The sequence below is a fragment of the Neurospora tetrasperma genome (genome assembly GCF_000213175.1).
Source record: "Neurospora tetrasperma FGSC 2508 unplaced genomic scaffold NEUTE1scaffold_1, whole genome shotgun sequence".
Taxonomy (NCBI): Eukaryota; Fungi; Ascomycota; class Sordariomycetes; order Sordariales; family Sordariaceae; genus Neurospora; species Neurospora tetrasperma.
The window spans coordinates 3,265,326-3,283,208 of NW_009799099.1; the positions used below are offsets into that span (position 1 = coordinate 3,265,326).

General features: G+C 51.2%; 6 protein-coding genes across 6 annotated transcripts; 2 read left to right on the top strand and 4 right to left on the bottom strand.

Moving 5' to 3' along the window:
• Window positions 1-176: 176 nt before the first annotated feature.
• On the bottom strand, window positions 177-2,930 carry NEUTE1DRAFT_76594 (uncharacterized protein; the record flags this gene model as incomplete). The annotated part of the gene is made up of 2 exons (XM_009849817.1): window positions 177-2,325; window positions 2,404-2,930. The coding sequence occupies 2 exons, from the start codon at window positions 2,928-2,930 to the stop codon at window positions 177-179; spliced, it is 2,676 nt and encodes an 891-aa protein (XP_009848119.1).
• Window positions 2,931-4,507: 1,577 nt separating this feature from the next.
• On the bottom strand, window positions 4,508-5,325 carry NEUTE1DRAFT_144278 (uncharacterized protein; the record flags this gene model as incomplete). Its single annotated transcript, XM_009849818.1, has 2 exons — window positions 4,508-5,031; window positions 5,104-5,325. 2 exons carry the CDS (start codon window positions 5,297-5,299, stop codon window positions 4,634-4,636), a joined length of 594 nt encoding a protein of 197 aa, XP_009848120.1.
• Window positions 5,326-7,086: 1,761 nt separating this feature from the next.
• Window positions 7,087-8,878, bottom strand: NEUTE1DRAFT_98113 (uncharacterized protein; the record flags this gene model as incomplete). The annotated part of the gene is made up of 6 exons (XM_009849819.1): window positions 7,087-7,356; window positions 7,418-7,873; window positions 8,063-8,152; window positions 8,213-8,321; window positions 8,377-8,443; window positions 8,506-8,878. 6 exons carry the CDS (start codon window positions 8,876-8,878, stop codon window positions 7,087-7,089), a joined length of 1,365 nt encoding a protein of 454 aa, XP_009848121.1.
• A 708-nt stretch (window positions 8,879-9,586) lies between these two features.
• Window positions 9,587-12,262, top strand: NEUTE1DRAFT_127722 (uncharacterized protein; the record flags this gene model as incomplete). The annotated part of the gene is made up of 3 exons (XM_009849820.1): window positions 9,587-9,893; window positions 9,963-11,675; window positions 11,734-12,262. The coding sequence occupies 3 exons, from the start codon at window positions 9,648-9,650 to the stop codon at window positions 12,022-12,024; spliced, it is 2,250 nt and encodes a 749-aa protein (XP_009848122.1).
• A 431-nt stretch (window positions 12,263-12,693) lies between these two features.
• On the top strand, window positions 12,694-14,361 carry NEUTE1DRAFT_76603 (uncharacterized protein; the record flags this gene model as incomplete). Its single annotated transcript, XM_009849821.1, has 2 exons — window positions 12,694-13,627; window positions 13,684-14,361. 2 exons carry the CDS (start codon window positions 12,797-12,799, stop codon window positions 14,251-14,253), a joined length of 1,401 nt encoding a protein of 466 aa, XP_009848123.1.
• A 738-nt stretch (window positions 14,362-15,099) lies between these two features.
• NEUTE1DRAFT_57926 (uncharacterized protein) lies at window positions 15,100-17,052 on the bottom strand (the record flags this gene model as incomplete). The annotated part of the gene is made up of 2 exons (XM_009849026.1): window positions 15,100-16,733; window positions 16,829-17,052. 2 exons carry the CDS (start codon window positions 16,918-16,920, stop codon window positions 15,185-15,187), a joined length of 1,641 nt encoding a protein of 546 aa, XP_009847328.1.
• Window positions 17,053-17,883: the final 831 nt, after the last annotated feature.

Genomic DNA, 17,883 nt, shown 5'->3' on the forward strand with positions numbered 1-17,883 from the left:
CCTATATGCACATTGGTGTGTCGAAAGATTCTAAACTTCATAGATGGTTAGATCACTGCTTCGGTTTACCGCCAATCACATTATAGAAATGAAGCATACATACACTGTCTTCCGAATGTGCCATGTGCCCCGTTCCACTTAAGTGCAGTAAATGTTTGCCCCTTTGTATAACACCATCACTGCTCTGAGGTAAGAATATCTTTGCAGCATGTGAGCCGCTCACATGCTTCTCTGAGAAGTTCCGAGTTGGCTTCGTAGAGGACTGAGCACAGGACGTCAAGCAATTCAGGCAACCCATCCTTGAGGCCAGCTGCGGCGGATTCCGGCAACTCGGACAGAGCTGCGACTTTGGAGAGATAAGCGGCAACGCGATTGAAGTTGACTTGCTCGGGTTTCCTGGAGCGAGAAGTAATACTCGAGACGGGCGCAGCACTAGTAAGTGTAGACGCACGGACAAAGGCCCAGATGCTTAGGGCAGCGTAATACATGATCCATGGCCGGTGCGGATCAGGCTCGTTACGGCAAGAGTATGGTTGCATAGTCATCGGTGGAAGCCCGTGGCCTTTGTTTTGCCAATTCTGCTCGCCCTTGTTTCCGCGTGGGTCAACAAGGATACAATGGAGGACCTTGTAGGCATGAAGAATCGCATGACGAGTACCTGGCATGCTTGCCCAGGCCTTCATTTTGGGCACGACTTTGAGGTAGGCTTGATCTGATATTTTCTTGCCCAAGAGACGTTTTGCGCCGGCAAGGATCTGGCAGTCCAAGATGTCTGCAAACAAACTGAACTGTGCCAAATGATAGAGCACTGCGGCACTCTGTATCGGGCCGTTTGAACCGGCATAGGGTACAATGGGATCAACCATGTTTGACCCTCCTAGAGACCCCTGAGCTTTGTCGAAGTAGGCCTTCCATTGATCAAAGGCGCTCAGCAGAGTCATCTTCCAGCTATCACTTTTGCTGTTGGGAATCCTTGTAAGATCCATCAGATTGTGTGTTTCTTTGCGTCGAAGATGCCAACCGACACTGAGGAGACCTGACATGATGATCATGCGGCCAAATGAATGGGTCATGACTTCTTTGCCGTGAATTGCGAGTTTTAGCCCCTCGAGGAACGATACTGGCTTGACGCCATACATTCGGAGGTTTTGATCGAGCTGGCGGACATTGTCGGGATTCGAAGCCGACCACAGATTATCATCGCATGGTAGTGGTAGCTGTATCTCATATGGCACCATGTCGGCTTTATGGCCAAACATTGCTGCATGAGTGATATCCAGCATGAATGCGGCAAAGACAACGCGATGCATTGACTCTGTTTGCGCCCATCGAGACCACCAAGTCCGGGAGTCCAGGTTCGTGACACTTTGAGTGCTGTTGCCGTTATAATCTGCTGAGCCGGTTGGTTCCGGAGGCGATTCGCTACCTGAGCGGCCGATGAGTGGACTTCCTCGACGTAGAAGGTTGAGAGTGACTGGGTGGTAGGTTTGGGCTCGTTCGTGTAGGAGTCTGGACGAGTAGAGCTTCTCGTAGAACTCGAGCAAGACTAACGCCTGCGCAACCCATAGTGCTATAGGCGGAATTGCTTCTTCCGTGCCCAGTATATCCAACCGCACACCGAGGACGATTATGTCAGCAACGACGTCGTAGTGGGTGTAGCAGTCGCCACAGTTTCTCATGCGAAGCGACGCAGCGCCTAGCGCAATCATGACTAGGAGGAGGTACACCGAGCACTTATTGTAAGAGAAGGTGGGTTGGTGAACAATGGGGAGGCGAGCCGACACATGGTCCCAATACTCTTGTAAGCAGTCGCGCGTCATATCGAGATTTAGGACCGGCATAGTTCCACAGCCACTCTTGTCAACAACCTCTGTGATGCGCAGGCTATTGGGCCTGCATCTCAACTGCTTCGCATTATATGCGAAGAACAGGCTGGATAGTTCCTGGAGCCGGGCCTCGGTGATGAAATCGCTATCGGACTCGGTGACCCGCGTGGGGGTACTATCGACCTGAGAGCGACCGCTGGTGATGGAGTCATAATCGTAATGAATGTTGTTGTTCAATGCTGACTCTAGTCCACCATCGAGAAACGGGAGATGGGAGACGCTGAGATCACAGTTATAGTCTTGCGGGTTGAACAGCCAGACGGCGAAGTTCTCTCTGGCCAGGTCCTCGCTGGGAAAGTCAACATTGGGGTTATATGGTAGAAGGGGCGGCTGTTGGCCGGCTAAATGGCCGTGGTTTACATTTTGTTGGAAAAACCCGTTCTTTGGCGGAAGAGCATGGGCAGAAGATATGTTGCTTGTTGGAGATGTCCAGTGGGGGCTTGCATGCTGGTCCATGGCTGACGAGCCCTGATGGTGTGAATGGTGCCCCTGTTGTTGATGCTGCTGATGGTGGGACTGGAGATGCTGCAGAGACGGCAGAACCTGGTGTTGCGATTGCGGTTGTTGCGAGCGGGAATCAGGAATGAGAAGGATGGCAGCATCATGGGGGGCACCTTGGAAGATGGAGCGAGACTCGATGGCTACCTGGTGAGAAGTGGACGAGGCGGGCGTCTGGCCCTGAGAGGAGGTTGATTGGCCTGGAGTGGGCAGGTCATGATGGTCCTTAGGGGTGCTGAAGCTAGGTACGCGGTTTCTTGGAACGTAAGAGGCCGAATGCCGTTTTCGATGGCGTGACAGGAGATCAGCACGAACGAATTGCTGTTCGCAGCCGGAAAAATCGCATCGGTATATCTCCTTGGGATCATGGTTGAGCTGATGGCGTTGGAGATGCTCTGCCCTGGAATACACCTTGTTGCAGTCCTCATAGTTACAGGCAAATCGCTTAGTCGCGCCTTTGCGGCTTGCGCGCTTATACGCCGGACCGGGGGGTGGTGAGGTGACGGAGGTAGAAGAAGGGAGGACGGTGCCGGTGGCGGTTCCCATGGCATGAGGGCCGGGGCCGTCGGGGAGCGGGAGTTGTGGTTGCTGAACCGGCATGTTTGGCTGGGCGAGGTGAGGTGTCACCCACTACATGCGCAATCGCGAAGTACAGCTAAGAATGCATGCTCATTACTGTATGCATAAGTCGTTTGCTAGCAATTGAGACGGCTGCTCTTGGTCATGACGGAAATCGGACGTCGTATGGCTTCCGTGGTGGAGACGGGCGTGTGATTGTGGAACGGAGGACAAAGTGGACGACTCGGTGGAAAAGGGTGGAGGAGAACACACGGAAGAGACGACGACGGGACTCGAGAGCTGTTTGGACGGGAACGAATCTTTCACTCGCCCTCCACATCGGGATTGGGGATTGTCGGCCGCGTGGGGTATAAACTAAGTGAGTGCCGAATCCAACTGCTGCTGCGCTGCAAGAGGAGGTCTCATTGCACCACTGCACATCCACCACACAACTACCTAACCGCCGCGCTGAAGGAGATGGCTGGCAGCAGGGACTGAGGATGGAAATATCTGAACCTGGCAGTTCCAACTGAAAGAAAGAAGCACCGCAACGCCTCGAGGTCGCTTGGCCGTCTCTGTATCGATCGCGATACCCCGACCTCCACTCTCTGTTCGTGCCTGCTCTGCTGAGCCTGCCCAACGCTGTCCACACTTGAGGTTCCCCCGGACCGTCCAGAAGCGACCACGACGGGGGCCAATTGACGGTCAGGGATCAGGGTCACTGACCCCACATTTGCCCACATCCAGCTGTGCGGAGAGTGGGTTTGTGTACCCACACTGGTGACTGTGGTCAACTGAAGTCTTCTTCATTCTCATTGCAATTACTCTTCTCGAGATTGAGGGTTGATTCCGATAAAATCCCATCACTTTACGTATCTCTGGACTGATGAAAAACTAGTCCTTTTCGTTTATTTGCAATGGACCTTCAAACTAAGTTTTTCTTGTAGCCAATACCACAGCTTGGCCACTTTGTTCCAGCCCTCAACAGCTGTCCTGCTCTTCAGAAGTTCAGCGAGGTACTGTACTACCATAGCAAGCCCCACAAATGGCGTTCCTCACCGCGGTTGACTTCACTTGGGCCGGGCGTGGGGGTTCATTTGGGAGGTGGGAAGCTGAACGAATCGAGACCATACAATGTCTTAGAGGTATTTTGACACTCTTTCTTTTTTTATTTATCATTTCTACTACAGCTGTAGTTACGACGAAACACCCACTGATATCGACACCTCCAACTCTATCCTTCTCATGTCGGACTAAAGCCTTGTGAGTTATCAAATTCTTATTAATCTGTTGGCGGTCGCCCCCTTCGTACCTACTGCATAACAATGTGAGCCGCACTCTAGCAGAAAATATGTGAGCCATACAGCCACAGTAAGACCTGGACACTGATGCTATGATGCGGTATTTGCCTCATGTGCCCCCTTTGGTCGCCAGCTATCTTGACCGAGAGATCCAAACGACTTTCTGCGCTTTTTCTGCGCTTACTATTCCGTCTTATCAAATGGTAAGCACTGAGATATCTCAACGCTTGGGTTCGTCATCCCAAGCCCATAATACCTTTGCCGTTTTATACCCGTCAATTTTATGCACCTAACAAGACAGAAAAACAAATGCCATGAATCGTGTTTATGTGGTATCATCCAACACCTGAACCCTCAAGTTTCCTCAACAACCGTCCTTCTTCGTATTTCCTATTTTTGCGCCGACCCGGAACCCGAAGCCTCGGAAGTGTCGCCAACAGACATCTTGAACTCGACATTTCCGTCATCATCCACCTTCAAACCCTCAGCAGCGGCCTTGAGGCCTTCCGCTGTGTTCTTGTCCTCAAGACCACCCGCCTGCTCGAGGAAGTAATCCACCACGTCGTGCTTCTCGCCAAAGCTGGCCAGGTCCAAGGGCACATAGTTCTTGTCGTTTGCCAGAGCCGGCGACGCACCAGCTGCCATAAGCAGCTTGATCACGTCGAGATGGCCGCCGAGAGCGGCCCAGTGAAGACCAGTATTGCCGTACTCGTTGGCGGCGTCAAGGTACGCCTGCTTCTCCTCCTTTGGCCGGGAGGTGAACTCTGAGAGGATGAGGGTGACGATGTCTGGTCGATGATGTTAGTTTCGAAAATTCCACACTCTCACATGTGCATGAGTGGAGGGTCTTCATCACATACCCAAATGGCCGTTGCCCGCCGCCATGTGCAAGCAAGTTGACTTGCCCTCATCCTTTGCGCTTGCAAGAATCTCTGCGACCGAAACCTTCTCCCTCTCGGCAAGTTCAGTGAGCGTGGTGGTCAAGTCATCCTTCTCACCCGCGCGGGCGAAATAGATGAGATCGTCAATCTCCTCCTCGTTCAACTGGGGGGCCATGTTGATGGTGATGATAGTAGGGTTATAGATATACTTGGTTGGGTTAAATAAACTGAGGGATGTCTGATGCTGGATATCGCCGAGCAAATGGAATGTTCGAATGAGAAGCCTAACGGAATGGTATTGTTGGGAGTACTGGCAACTGGCAGACTGAAATCAACAACTGACATGAGAGAAACCCTGCTGTCGTTGCCTCTGCAAAATTTTTGGAGGGGTAAACTTTTTTGGCCCAAATTGTGCACGGTCCAACATACAACAGCTGCACACTGTGCTCCACCTTCCAAATCTGTCCCTTTTACCCCATTCACTGCAGTGCCCAGCAACCACGGCAGATTTTATGCACTGCATTGTCCGTTCGTTTCTTGGAACACTCTTACTTACAAGTGGCTCTTCAGCAGTTGATCATAATGATATTGTGAATGGCCTTCTGTAAAGGCCTTCCCACGCATTGAATCATGTTATTTGCAGCAAAATATCTCTCGTCGGCGTCATTCCCGTCTTCCCAAAACAAGATAACCAAACGCTCCCCTCGTACCAACTGCCAACAGAGGTGTCCAAGGGAAAAGCTTGCAAGAGTCCAACCAAACTGGGCAAACCGTAACGACAAAATACATGACATTCTTAATATGGCAGAAGTGCAGGCGTCCAAACTTTCCAGGAAAATGGAAAACTTTCCTGAGAGTCTTTACAACTCCGACCAACGTTGGCGAAGCCGGCATCAAGCGCTAGGGAAATGTCTTCCACACAGACTGTTTGAAGTCTGGAGGTCAAATATCACAGTGGACTCAAGCGCAAAAACGTCGATGTCGTGAAGGACAACGTATCGGTCATGGGTGGATCTGTAAACATCTTGCTGGAGCACTGTTCAGATTATGGGAACACAAGAGAGAGACTGGACTTAGTTGCAGCCATCCAGATGAGTGACAAACGCTGTGCTTTTGAAAATACGGTATTGACTCATTTGTTTGCTTCAAGGCTTCGACTCGAAGCAAATCAAAAAGAGTTCGTGAGCATTTCGAGCGAGCCATGTGTCAGAGTTCGAACTCCAATATCTCCGTATTTCTGCCAGGATGATTTGATCCTTTAGCTACCGTTTTACTCAGCACATTGACGGGAGACGACTGCTTTTGAAGGGGAAAAGAATGCTTCCCCTTCGTGACGTAATGAGTCCAATTTCATGACCTAGATAGTTTATAAATCTGAATATTCAGCAGGGTTTCAGAGCCAGGAAGCTGCGTCTAAGCAAGTCTTACTTAGGACTGATCTGAAGAATGTTTCTCAGCATCGGAGGCGGCATGGGAGGTCACGCCAGATGAGAAATAGTTTCTGTCAACCTGCAGCTCTTGGAGCAATGATAACAGCCCCTACTGTTAATGCGAGTTCACCCAACCATTTATTGACATGGCCAAACTCACCAACCGCTTGCATCTCCGCCTTGATATTGAGCATTGTCTCAATTTGCCTGTTTAATATCTCTTATGTTGTTTATCGATCTTGTACGAATGCTTCCTTCCCTCCTTACTCAATAATCATTGTCCCATTAGCTGAGTTGGTAGAGCATTGTGCACTAAAAGAACAAAGATCAGGGGTTCAACTGACCTGTCAACTAAATTCACCAGAAAAGGGCGTAAATATTTTCCTTTTTCTTTTTCTTTTCTGGTTTTTTTTTTTTCTTTTTTTTTCTCGAGATATTCTCATTGTTCTTAGATACATCATCTCTAGATTGCTTTTCCCTCGTTTGTCATGTGTCTGAAGATCATGTTCCCAAAACCTATGCCGAATATCCATTAATGCGAGTTCACATCCCTGCTGTGTTCTAACAGTCGTTCATCCAGCCAGTTCGTAATATCGCCGAAATCATCGACCGCCTGTATCTCTGCCTTGATGTTGAGCATCAACATTCTCTGCAGTTCAAGCTTGTGCTCCCGCTCTGTAGCGTCTAGTCTCGTCGTACCGCATATGTCTCGCAAAACGCTGACGGCCTTCTCCCTGTCCCTTTCATTGAGTGGCGCTGTGTAGTCGCTTGGGTGGCTTTTCGTTCTTCGACTTCTCGGCCTCTTCGCCGGACGTTCATCTTCGAATGCTGTGTGGTTTGAGAAGTTAGTGTAAGTCATGTACCTGCCTAACGATACACTCACCATCCACAGAATAAGCTATTGATTCCTGACTTGAGAGGTCTTGGCTCGATTGACTTCCCTGACTGTTGGCGGAGCAATCTTGCGTCATCACTGTGTTTGAGAGGACATCGCTGCTGCGAATTCCAAGCCATCTTAATCCAAACACCTTGGTGCGCTCCTCGTGGTCCAGACGTTGGCTGCTATATTGGTAAGTCCGTAGAACAGAGATCCCGTGGGGATCGAAGTCTACCAGAGCAAACATGAGTAAACGCGGTCGAACCGAGTGGATGGTGGCGAGGAACTTTCGCGTTGCAAGGTCGGGATATCCCTTTCCCTGTGTGTAGTTGTCAGCGTTGTTGCTATAAAAGAGGTCACATAGCCTTACAGTCACCAGGATACCACTTCCTGCTCGAGAGACTGTGTAGTAGCGCGAAGCGGAGAGCGTTCGAAAGGTGGCCTGCTCAAACACGTCAGTGGAAGAGTCTTGGTAAGGATATCACAGGTGGACGAAATCATGCCTCCTTTTCAATGACCAGCAGCCATTTGACGGACTGAAAGTCGATCTTCTCAACTGCGCTGATTGATGGCAACAAAACACCCTGAAATAGTCAGTTAAGAGAGCTGCTAGGCGGACAGCAATGCTTACACTGTCGGAAGACTCGGCACAATTGATCTTGGAACCGCCACGCATGATGAGTTCTACCTGGCCAGCAACGAGGCCCTTTGCGGTGGCGACCTGAAACACCATGAGCATCATGAATGGAGGAGATTGACCGGAAAAGTGTCGAATACGTACAATATTCAAATCATTACGTCCCACTCCAAGTGTGAATGCAAGATTGTCCACCATTTCGTCCACCACGCTCTGTGACCTGAATAATTCCATGTTTTGGTAGTAAATGTTCCTGTCGAAGTCAGCGACAAAATTACAAATATAGTCAACCTTCAATGATTACGGACCTCTTTGTAACTAGAGTTCCAGACAGGAGTGCTTCGTGAGAAATCTCGATGATGCGGAACAAGGCTTCTGTATTTGATGTAATCAGTGCTGCGAAGCTTGGCCAACAACAACTTGGTGGAGTGACTGACCAAATCTTCGGAGCTCTTGCGGGTTGCGTCCCGGAAAGCGTACGGAATCCATGTGCCGCCCATCCCTTGGGTTTGAGGCAGAGGCAGTCGGGTCAAATACTTGCGCGTTAGTCGACCGCCGATATGGTATGGTAATGGGACTCCCGACACTGATAGCATCCACAATGGTCTCGAACAAGGCTTCGATCTTTGAGAGGGCATCATCGCTAGAGTGGCTCTGTGGTACGATCACGATGTTGTGAGGTACTCTAGTACTGCTAGCTCTTACTGGAGAAAGCTGCTCTAGAGGAGGAGAGGGCCGTTCATGAGAGTTGGTAACCGTGGGTTGAGAAGGTGGATGGAGGTACTGGTTGCGTATCGGACAGAAATACATGCTTGCAACGAACGGTAGTAGTGAGATGAGAAACCAATGCTGTCTAATGGTGTACCTGTAGTTGTAACCAACGGGATACCTAATGTAAGCCAGAGCAGGGCGAAGAGTGAAAGTCGAACGGCATCGAAGGTTTGACCAACTTCAGCTGAGTCCAATTTGGTGGATGGACAAGCGGAAGCTCGAATGAGAACGTGTTTGAAGAAAAATTGTGACATTGGTGGTATAGTAGTGGGTCCCGAAATTACTTCAGAAAGAGTAAACATCATCAGGAAGGTGCTTCGGATGTTCTCTGTCTTTAAAGTGCGCCTTCCCATGCTGGAGGTTGTGAGTGTCTGATAAGTACTTAGGTACCTCTAAGTAACTGAAGTAAAATCGGGATCAGATGTCGTTACTGGACCCACCCGACTTATACACAGCACAGTGCAAACCAACCCCACCTGCCTGGTCCGCCGTCCGATCTGCACCATCTCCAGACCCCTCCGCTCTCCCCACACCTCGGGGCCCCCCCAAGATCTTGGCGCCATTGGCCCTGTCAGAAATGGGTCGAAGCTCCAACTGAACTTTACGGGAACACGACACGACCCCTCCCGATTGGATTGGCGCATGGCCAATTCAGGGGTAATGTTGTGGTGTCGTCTGTTACGCCGTCAATTCTTCCTAGTTGTATCTCTCTCCCAATCCGTCCTATCCTCTGGTCTGGCGCCGATCTTTGTCTTTGTTGTGTTTTTTTCTTTCTTTCTTTTCCCTCCATCAATAGTCCCGCCCGTTCATGATGGCCAGGAAGCAGGCTACTGAAGCCCTGGCGGTCTCAAACGGATCACCCAAGAAACGGTCCAGCGCCGACAACGACAATCACGATGTTAAGCGGCCCCGGCTACAGGAGAGCACCGACAAGGCGCGTTGGCGTTTGAGCAGTGAGGGCGGCCGACACACATGGCACTATCTCGAGGATGACGAGGCTACAAAAGAATGGCCGCAGTCATATGCTGACAAGTACTTCCTGGGAATGCCTCTGGTAAAACATCCAGCCGCAAGCTCCCACAATACCGATGTCACATGCTAACCTTGCGCGCCAATGATACAGGACCTCCCCGAACTTCCCAAGGCGACGAACCCCCTCGATGCGGTACGAAATGGCCTTACTTTCTTCGAAAAGCTCCAGCTCCCCGAGGGCCATTGGGGTTGCGAGTACGGCGGCCCCATGTTCCTCCTCCCCGGTGTTGTCATCGCTCGCTACGTCACCAAGAACCCCGTCCCTTGGTATTATGCTACCGAGATCAAGAACTACCTGTTTGCACGAGCGAACCCCGTCGACGGCGGATGGGGGCTACACATTGAAGGCGAGAGCACCATGTTGGGTACGACGCTGAACTATACAACGTTGCGCCTTGTGGGTGTGGAGGCAGACCATCCGGTCATGGTGAAAGCGCGAGCAACAATGCATAAGATGGGAGGTGCTATTTACGCGCCACACTGGGCCAAGTTCTGGCTCACGGTATTGGGCATTATGAAATGGGAAATCGTAAACCCTGTCCCGCCCGAGCTTTGGCTTCTCCCCGACTGGGTGCCGATTGCGCCGTGGAGATGGTGGATTCATATGCGCCAAGTCTTTTTGCCCATGAGTTACCTTTGGTCCAAGAAGTGGCAGGCGGAGGAGACGGACTTGATTCGGGAGTTGCGCAATGAATTGTTCGTAGAGGACTGGAACAAGATTGACTGGGCTGAAAACCGCAACACCATTCACCCCAACGACAATTACCACCCAAAAACCGCTTTCCTCAACACAGTCAACTGGCTTCTTGTAAACATCTGGAATCCCGTCTTCCGGACCAAGTACTTGGTAGACAAGGCAGAAGCATGGGCGTCGGAGCTCATCGACATGGAGGACGAAAACACGGATTATTCTGACCTAGCCCCTGTCAACGCCGCGATGAATACCGTTTGCTGTTATGTTCGGGATGGACCTGGCGCCTACTCTGTACGAAGGCATGTGGAAAGGCTAGATGAGGTACTCTGGGTCAACGCCGAGGGTATGCTTTGCAATGGCACAAACGGCGTGCAATGCTGGGACACTGCCTTTGCAATCCAGGCTATCATGGACGCCGGCCTGACTGAAGACCCACGCTGGAGGCCGATGCTTATCAAGTCATTGGAATTCCTCGAGGACCAGCAGATTCGAGAAAACGTCAAGGATCAGGATAAGTGCTATCGCCATCCCCGCAAGGGTGCTTGGGCATTTAGCAACAAGGACCAAGGGTATGCAGTCAGCGACTGTGTCTCCGAAGCGTTGAAGTCCGTCATCATCCTGCAAAAGACGCCAGGCTTCCCTACTCTGATTGATGACCAGCGTATTTTTGACGCCGTTGACACGATGCTTACCTACCAAAACCCATCTGGCGCCTGCTCATCCTACGAGACTCCACGCGCCGGCCAGTGGATGGAGGTTTTGAATGCCGCGGAAGTGTTCGGTAACATCATGGTCGAATATGAATATCCCGAATGCACCACGGCCGTTCTCACTACACTCTCGCTTTTCAAGAAACACTGGCCCAATCATCGCACAGCCGAGATTGACAACTTCATCACCCGCGCCGTCAAGTGGATTAAGAGCAATCAGAAGCCTCACGGTGGTTGGTATGGCAATTGGGGCATTTGCTTCACGTACGCCACTATGTTTGCTTTGGAGAGTTTGGCCAGCGTTGGTGAAACGTATAAGAACAGCAAATATGCCAAGAAGGGATGCGACTTCCTCATCGCCAAGCAAAGGGAGGACGGCGGTTGGTCTGAGAGCTACAAGGTAAGTCTCTTCGTGCCTGGACCATCCCAGATCTTGTGTGAAGCTAACCAAAGAGCAGGCATGTGAGACGGGCAAGTATGTTGAGCATCCAACTGGATCCCAAGTGGTCATGACCGCCTGGGCCCTTATTGGGTTGATCAAGGCCAAATATCCCGATATCGAACCGATCAAGAAGGGCATCAAGTTGATCATGGACCGTCAGCAGCCTAACGGAGAGTGGCTGCAAGAGGCTATCGAGGGTGTTTTCAACAAGAGCTGCATGATTTCTTACCCGAACTACAAGTTTAGCTTTCCGCTGAAGGCACTGGGCTTGTTTGCCACACGGTATCCGGACGAGAAGGTCGTTTGAACGCTCAGCCGGATGCAGATATTGCTAGATGACGTTGCAAAGTCCGGATGGAGGAATGATACTGTGTGGCCTACATAATGTTAATACATATGATTTGATGTCAAGATACTGTAATGTCTCGCGAAATTGGGATCCGAGATATCCAGGTGGAGGTAAACACCTGTACTGTACAATTTTCATGACCTTCCTATAGCAGTGAATTTCCCTACTACAGAGGGATCTCGGAGGCCCAATGGGGGAGAGATTCAGTCTGGAAATACAGAGTTGTTGTATTCAGGTTTTGATCTGCGAATTCGTGCCTATACGTTTCTTTCTTTCTTTTTTTTTTTTTCTCAATCTACGAGACTAAACGCTATCTGTTGAATTCAGTTCCTTTCAGTTTGTTGGAGATGGTCGTCAGCTTGGGTCCTGAATGTAAACCTGGCCATCAAGGTGCGCACTTGCTAGTTCCGCTACAGGGCAAGCAGTGGTACCAATTCCAAATAGGAAGGCGGTGAAAGAAGCATGCGCATACCCTCCCCCCACCTGCCGGCAGAATCAAGCAAGAACCCCACCATGCATGACCGAACGGAGCTAGAAGCTAACAGTTACGTACCCCTTGATATAAGAAGTGGTAGCTGGTTCTTTCCGTTTCCATCGACCGGCACCTTTTTAAACCAAACGCAATCCATCCTCTCTAACAACAGATTCCCGAGACGCTCACCTTCACTTTCCAATCAAGCCCATACGTCAGAATCTCACTACAAAATCAGTTGTTTGACGCTCAACCAGAATGTCAGCAACCACGATCGCTCAGAAGGGCATCGATGCTCTCGCGAAGGGTGATCATGCCACGGCCATCACAAATCTCGACAAGGCACTCGAGTCTTCCAACTCGCCAGCGTGGCTCCTAGCTCGCTCCAAGGCACACCAAAAGGCCAAGAATCTCGAAGCAGCGCTACACGATGCCGAGCTTGCTTACCATGCCGCAGCCGAGCGTGGCTCTGGCACATCACGCAGCCACATGATCCAAGCCCAGTATCGCCGTGCTGTAATCTACTACCAACTTGGACGTTTTGCTGATGCAGACTGCTGCGCTAAGTGGAGTATGCTTCTCGCCGAAGGTCGACCCGCGCGCGAGGACGATGGTGTGGAAAAGAAGGTTGACTCCGAAGGAAATTATACGGTCACATACGACGAGTTTCTTGCCGATAAGGAAAATCAACCAAAACCGAAAACCTCTGATGGTAATGCTCTCGCCGCTGCCGAGAAGGGACCGTATTCCACAGATTGGAATATGGCATTCTCGTGGAGAAGCCAGGCTCTTGGAAGGCTCAAGAATTTGCCAAAGGATCACCCTGGCTGGAAGGTTAATGTCACTAAGATCCCGCCCAAGCCCGAAAAGAAGAAAGCTAAGAGCCCCGAGCCGGCCGAGTCGGCCAGTGAAGATGAGCTTAAAGAGCAAAAGCCCCCCCAAAAGGAGGCTCCTGCCCCTGGATCAGTTCCTGACGAGAAGATGAAGCTGCGTATTGACTTCTACCAGACCAACCAGACTGTCACCGTCAGTCTGTTTGTCAAGGATGTCAAGAAGGAAGATTTGAAGGTCGAATTTGGCAAGCACCAAGTAAGTCTATATTGCATTAGATCACCAGAAACTGCCATTACTGACAGAGAACGAAGGTTCGAATTTCTCCTATCCCTCGAGAAGCCGCACCCTACGTCAAACCCGGTGATAGAGAAGCCACCTCAACCCTTGTTCTCGCCGGCGAGATTGATCCCTCGGCCTCCAGGTGGTCCGCTTCGCCACGCAAGATTGAGCTCGTCCTGCAAAAGGCCACTCCTGGTGTTAAATGGGGTCGTTGGGGCGAGGAAAAGATTGGCATTGTCGAATCCGACGATCAAGAGCCTGCTATTACAGCGACATCATCTTCTGCTGCCTCAACTGCCAAGCCGGCTCTTCCTTCGACCTCTACTCCCGCAAAGGTGCCCGCCTACCCCACGAGCAGCAAATCTGGCCCTAAAAACTGGGACAGCCTGCCTGTCGAAGACGACAAGGAGGATGGCCAGGATATCAATGGCTTTTTCAAAACTCTCTACAAGGGCAGTACGCCTGAACAGCAGCGTGCCATGATGAAGAGCTTCCTCGAGAGCAACGGCACGACGCTGAGCACCAACTGGGACGAGGTCAAGGATAAGGTCGTTCCCACGGTGCCCCCAGAGGGAGTCGAGCCCAAGCCGTGGAACGGTTAGTTGACACTACCAGCTTGGTTGATGACGAGACTTGCCAAGTTGTGTAGTTTCTTAACTGGATTTCGCTTCAGCAGAGGAGAGACAAACGACGCGATCAACGTAGGTGAGAAAGAAAAATATGAGAGCTCTGAAGATGGGCGGGAGTTTTTTATACTTCCTGACAAAAATGAAGCTGCTCAGGGGTAACTTGATTAATAGCAAGAATGGCAGGAATGAATGGGGAACTTTGACTCTCCGACATTTTTGTCGCGATCACTTGCCAGATAGGATGGGGACGCTTTGAACTCGTATGGGGCAATCCCCAGATCTTGATCTTCTGCTCCTTGACTTAGATGTCAGTTCTACTCATAGTTGTGAGCACAGTGTCGTGGTTGAGTGGTGGGATTTGAAGCCGTTTGCGCATGCCCTTTTTGGCTTGTGCGGAGGCGCCTGTTTCGTTGGCCTGATTTGCAGAGTTTTCGAAGAAAATTTGATCCGGCTTACATACCAGAATAATTTGAAGACCAATTTGCGATAGTTTGAGGCTTACAGAATCGGTAAATAGAATATTGCGAAGCGAAGTTGGTCGCAAGCTACTGCATCAAAAAAAAAGGATATTCTGATAATGTTTTCTGTGAATATTTATCAGCACCTGTTTATGGTTCGTGCACAGACTTGAATGATGACCATGCTGTTATCCTGCTATTCTGCCAAGTTACATCGAAATATGATCTTTTACTTGACTTAACAGCGCGTATATACGTCTACAGGTCAAATCATACTCGTTGCTCGTCTGCAGTGGATATGATTAGGTTGTTATTACCGCATCGACAAGTTATGCGAAGCGTCCTCGTACGGGTAGTCTATCTTTCTATCTATGTAGGTATCATGGCATAAAGTCTCATTACTCCTCTTTCCGCCCAAAGGTCTCTCAAATACCGTATGTACTCGTTTAATCTACGCGGTCTTTACTATCCGGTGAGCCAGCCATCCTCGGTCTGGGCTTGCTCCCACCGATAACATCAGCCCGGCTCTTCCTATCATCCACCTCCACCACGCTCATATCCATCCGAACCTTGAACTGTCTTCCCCTCCACTTGACCGTTGTGCCCAGCAATACGGCCGTGGTCCAAATAGGCAGTGCCAGAAACTCTCTTCCTAACCACGCGGCAATCCACTCCCTAAATGGTCTCTGTGTCGTTCCCCCTGTCCTTGCCGTGCCCCTGGCGAAGAAGGGTGTGTTCTCATCCACATCCAAACTATGCAGCCGGAACAGCTTGTTGGTCAACCACCTATCAATCGACATCCAGATCGTCACCGCCCCAGACCACAAAGTAGCCATGGCGCTCCACGTCTGTGGCACGCCAAACGTGCTGTTGAACCACGGCAGCGTAGTCACCGCAAAGGCAAAATACGCACAACACACCAGACTCTCCACGCCCGGCTCCACCAGCGTCGCAGCCAAAACCGTCCATTTCCTCACGCGCAGCCAGCGCACGCGCCTCGCAATGTACGCGGCGACGGACATGCCTGCCATGGGTTGGACGGCCACCTCGCCAAAGACGAGGCCGTGGTTTTTGTACCCCATGGAGCCGGGGAAGGAGGAGCGCCAGATTAAATCGCCGATCAGGTGGTCTTCACAGATGTACGAGGAAAAGAAATCGATGCCGGTGCCGCGGGTCGAGTCCGAAGAGTGGAGTAAAGGGTTGGAGGAGACGGTGGTGAAGGCGTCGAGGTGCGACTTGCGGAACATGTTGGACTTGCCGACAATGCAAGGGGCTACGCCGACGGCGTTGATGGCGCCGTAGAACTTGGCGTGGGTGGTGGACATGAACATTTCTTCGAGGCGGCCGCCGTGGGCGAGGAGGCCTTGGTTTCGGTTCTGATTGTCTTTGGGAACAGTGGAAGGGAGGAGGGATTGTTCTTCGGCTGAGGTGGATTTGGTGACGGCGCTGGCACCGGAGGAGCTGTTGTCTAGGTCTACCACGAGGGGAAGCTGATGGACGAATTTGTAGGGGGTCGTTCTGTCAATGCCGCCGCCGCTGTTGGGTTGGAAGCCAAAGAGCTTGTCAACCATCCTCCCTGCTGCGTTCTTGGCCACCCAAACATTGCAGTCCACGATCCAGATGACGTCGCCCTTTGCCTCGCGGTATGCGCGGCTGATGTTGCGGATCTTGGGGTTTGGGCCTAGGTTGTTGACGTGGCCGGCACTACCGTGGAGGATTGGGTCTTCTTCCTCAACGAGAACCTGCGCGTCGAAATTGGGGAAATCGACCACGAGCTGGCAGAGGACGGGGTAGGCTGGGTCGCTCTTGGAATCGACGCAGAGACGGATCGAGAGCTTGGACTTGGGGTAGACGAGCCGGAAGGTCGAGGCGAGGCATTCGTACAGGCCAACCTCTACGCCCTTGACAGGGCGGATAACGGTAACGTGGGGGACTTCATTCTCGGGCAATGAAGGCGATGCGGGAGGGGGGAGAGGTGTGGTGTGGTTGCGGTAACTGTCAGATGTGCATATTCATAGTTAGTGACCAATGTAGAGGTTTGCGACAGCTGCAATGGCTGCGCGCGCATACGTTGTGGTTCGTTCGCTTACAGCTTGGTGATGCCGACAAGTTGGAGGAGAAAGACAGTACAGCTCCAGCCAAGACAAACCAAGGCCGCGCCTTGGACAATGTTTATAGACATTGGAACATAGCACTCCGTCTGTCTAAGCGAACCTGATCGAGGGGAAGAAAGGACAGTGATCCGACGAAAGGGAAAGGGAACGGCGTAGCGCGGCGGCGCAAGAACAAGCAGGCAGAGTTAGGAACGGGCCGGATGCAGGGAAGTGTGAAAGGAGAGAAATTCTTTTGGGATATCGGGAGGCTAGGATGAGGTTAGAGCTTAGGTCAGCTTGGAGGTAGGTTGAGCTTGGTAACACAGGGTACAGTTGCCAGCCAGACAGAGGAGAGGTGGATAGGTATGCACACATCCATCCAACAAACAAAACCCGGATAGGAACTGAAGCTATTTATTATCGGGATTTGCCTCAGGGAACAACTACTACAGTACCAGGGTGGAGATGGTATGGAATCGCATGAGCTATCCCGCCAAACTGCTGATCGTCACAAAGAAAAAAAAAGGAGGTCTCGCAGAAGATCGTTCTCGAGGACCGGAATCATCGGATGTTGAACTGAAAATTGGATGACATGTTTGCGCGCGGTAGGAATGCGCGGTCTAAGATCACGATGGATGACAGCGGGAGCGGAAGCCCCCAGCTCAACTTGAGAGTGTAAGCCTGGGTTCCCCCAGTCGAATTGACAGTTATGGATGTTCACTTGTCATGGATCTGAAGAAAATAAGGGAAAAGTGACGCTTGTCGGCTCGTCCGGCAACGGCCGCTGTTCTAGTGTACGCCAACAAGACAAGCTCCGGCCCAAACAACTGGATAAGTAGTCGCGATCTACGCGACAACGGCACGGTGCCTGGCAGGCATCATGATTCGGCGCGGGTCCCTGAACTGCCTGCCCCGGTCAAGTAAGTACAATCTCAGGGGCAGCTTATGTCAGCCAAGCTTGATGCTTATCGCAAAGTTCCGCCCAAACGACAATCAGCCCCACTTTATCAAGCCCTGGGGGAGACGTGGGGCTCGGCGGATGGAATTCTTTT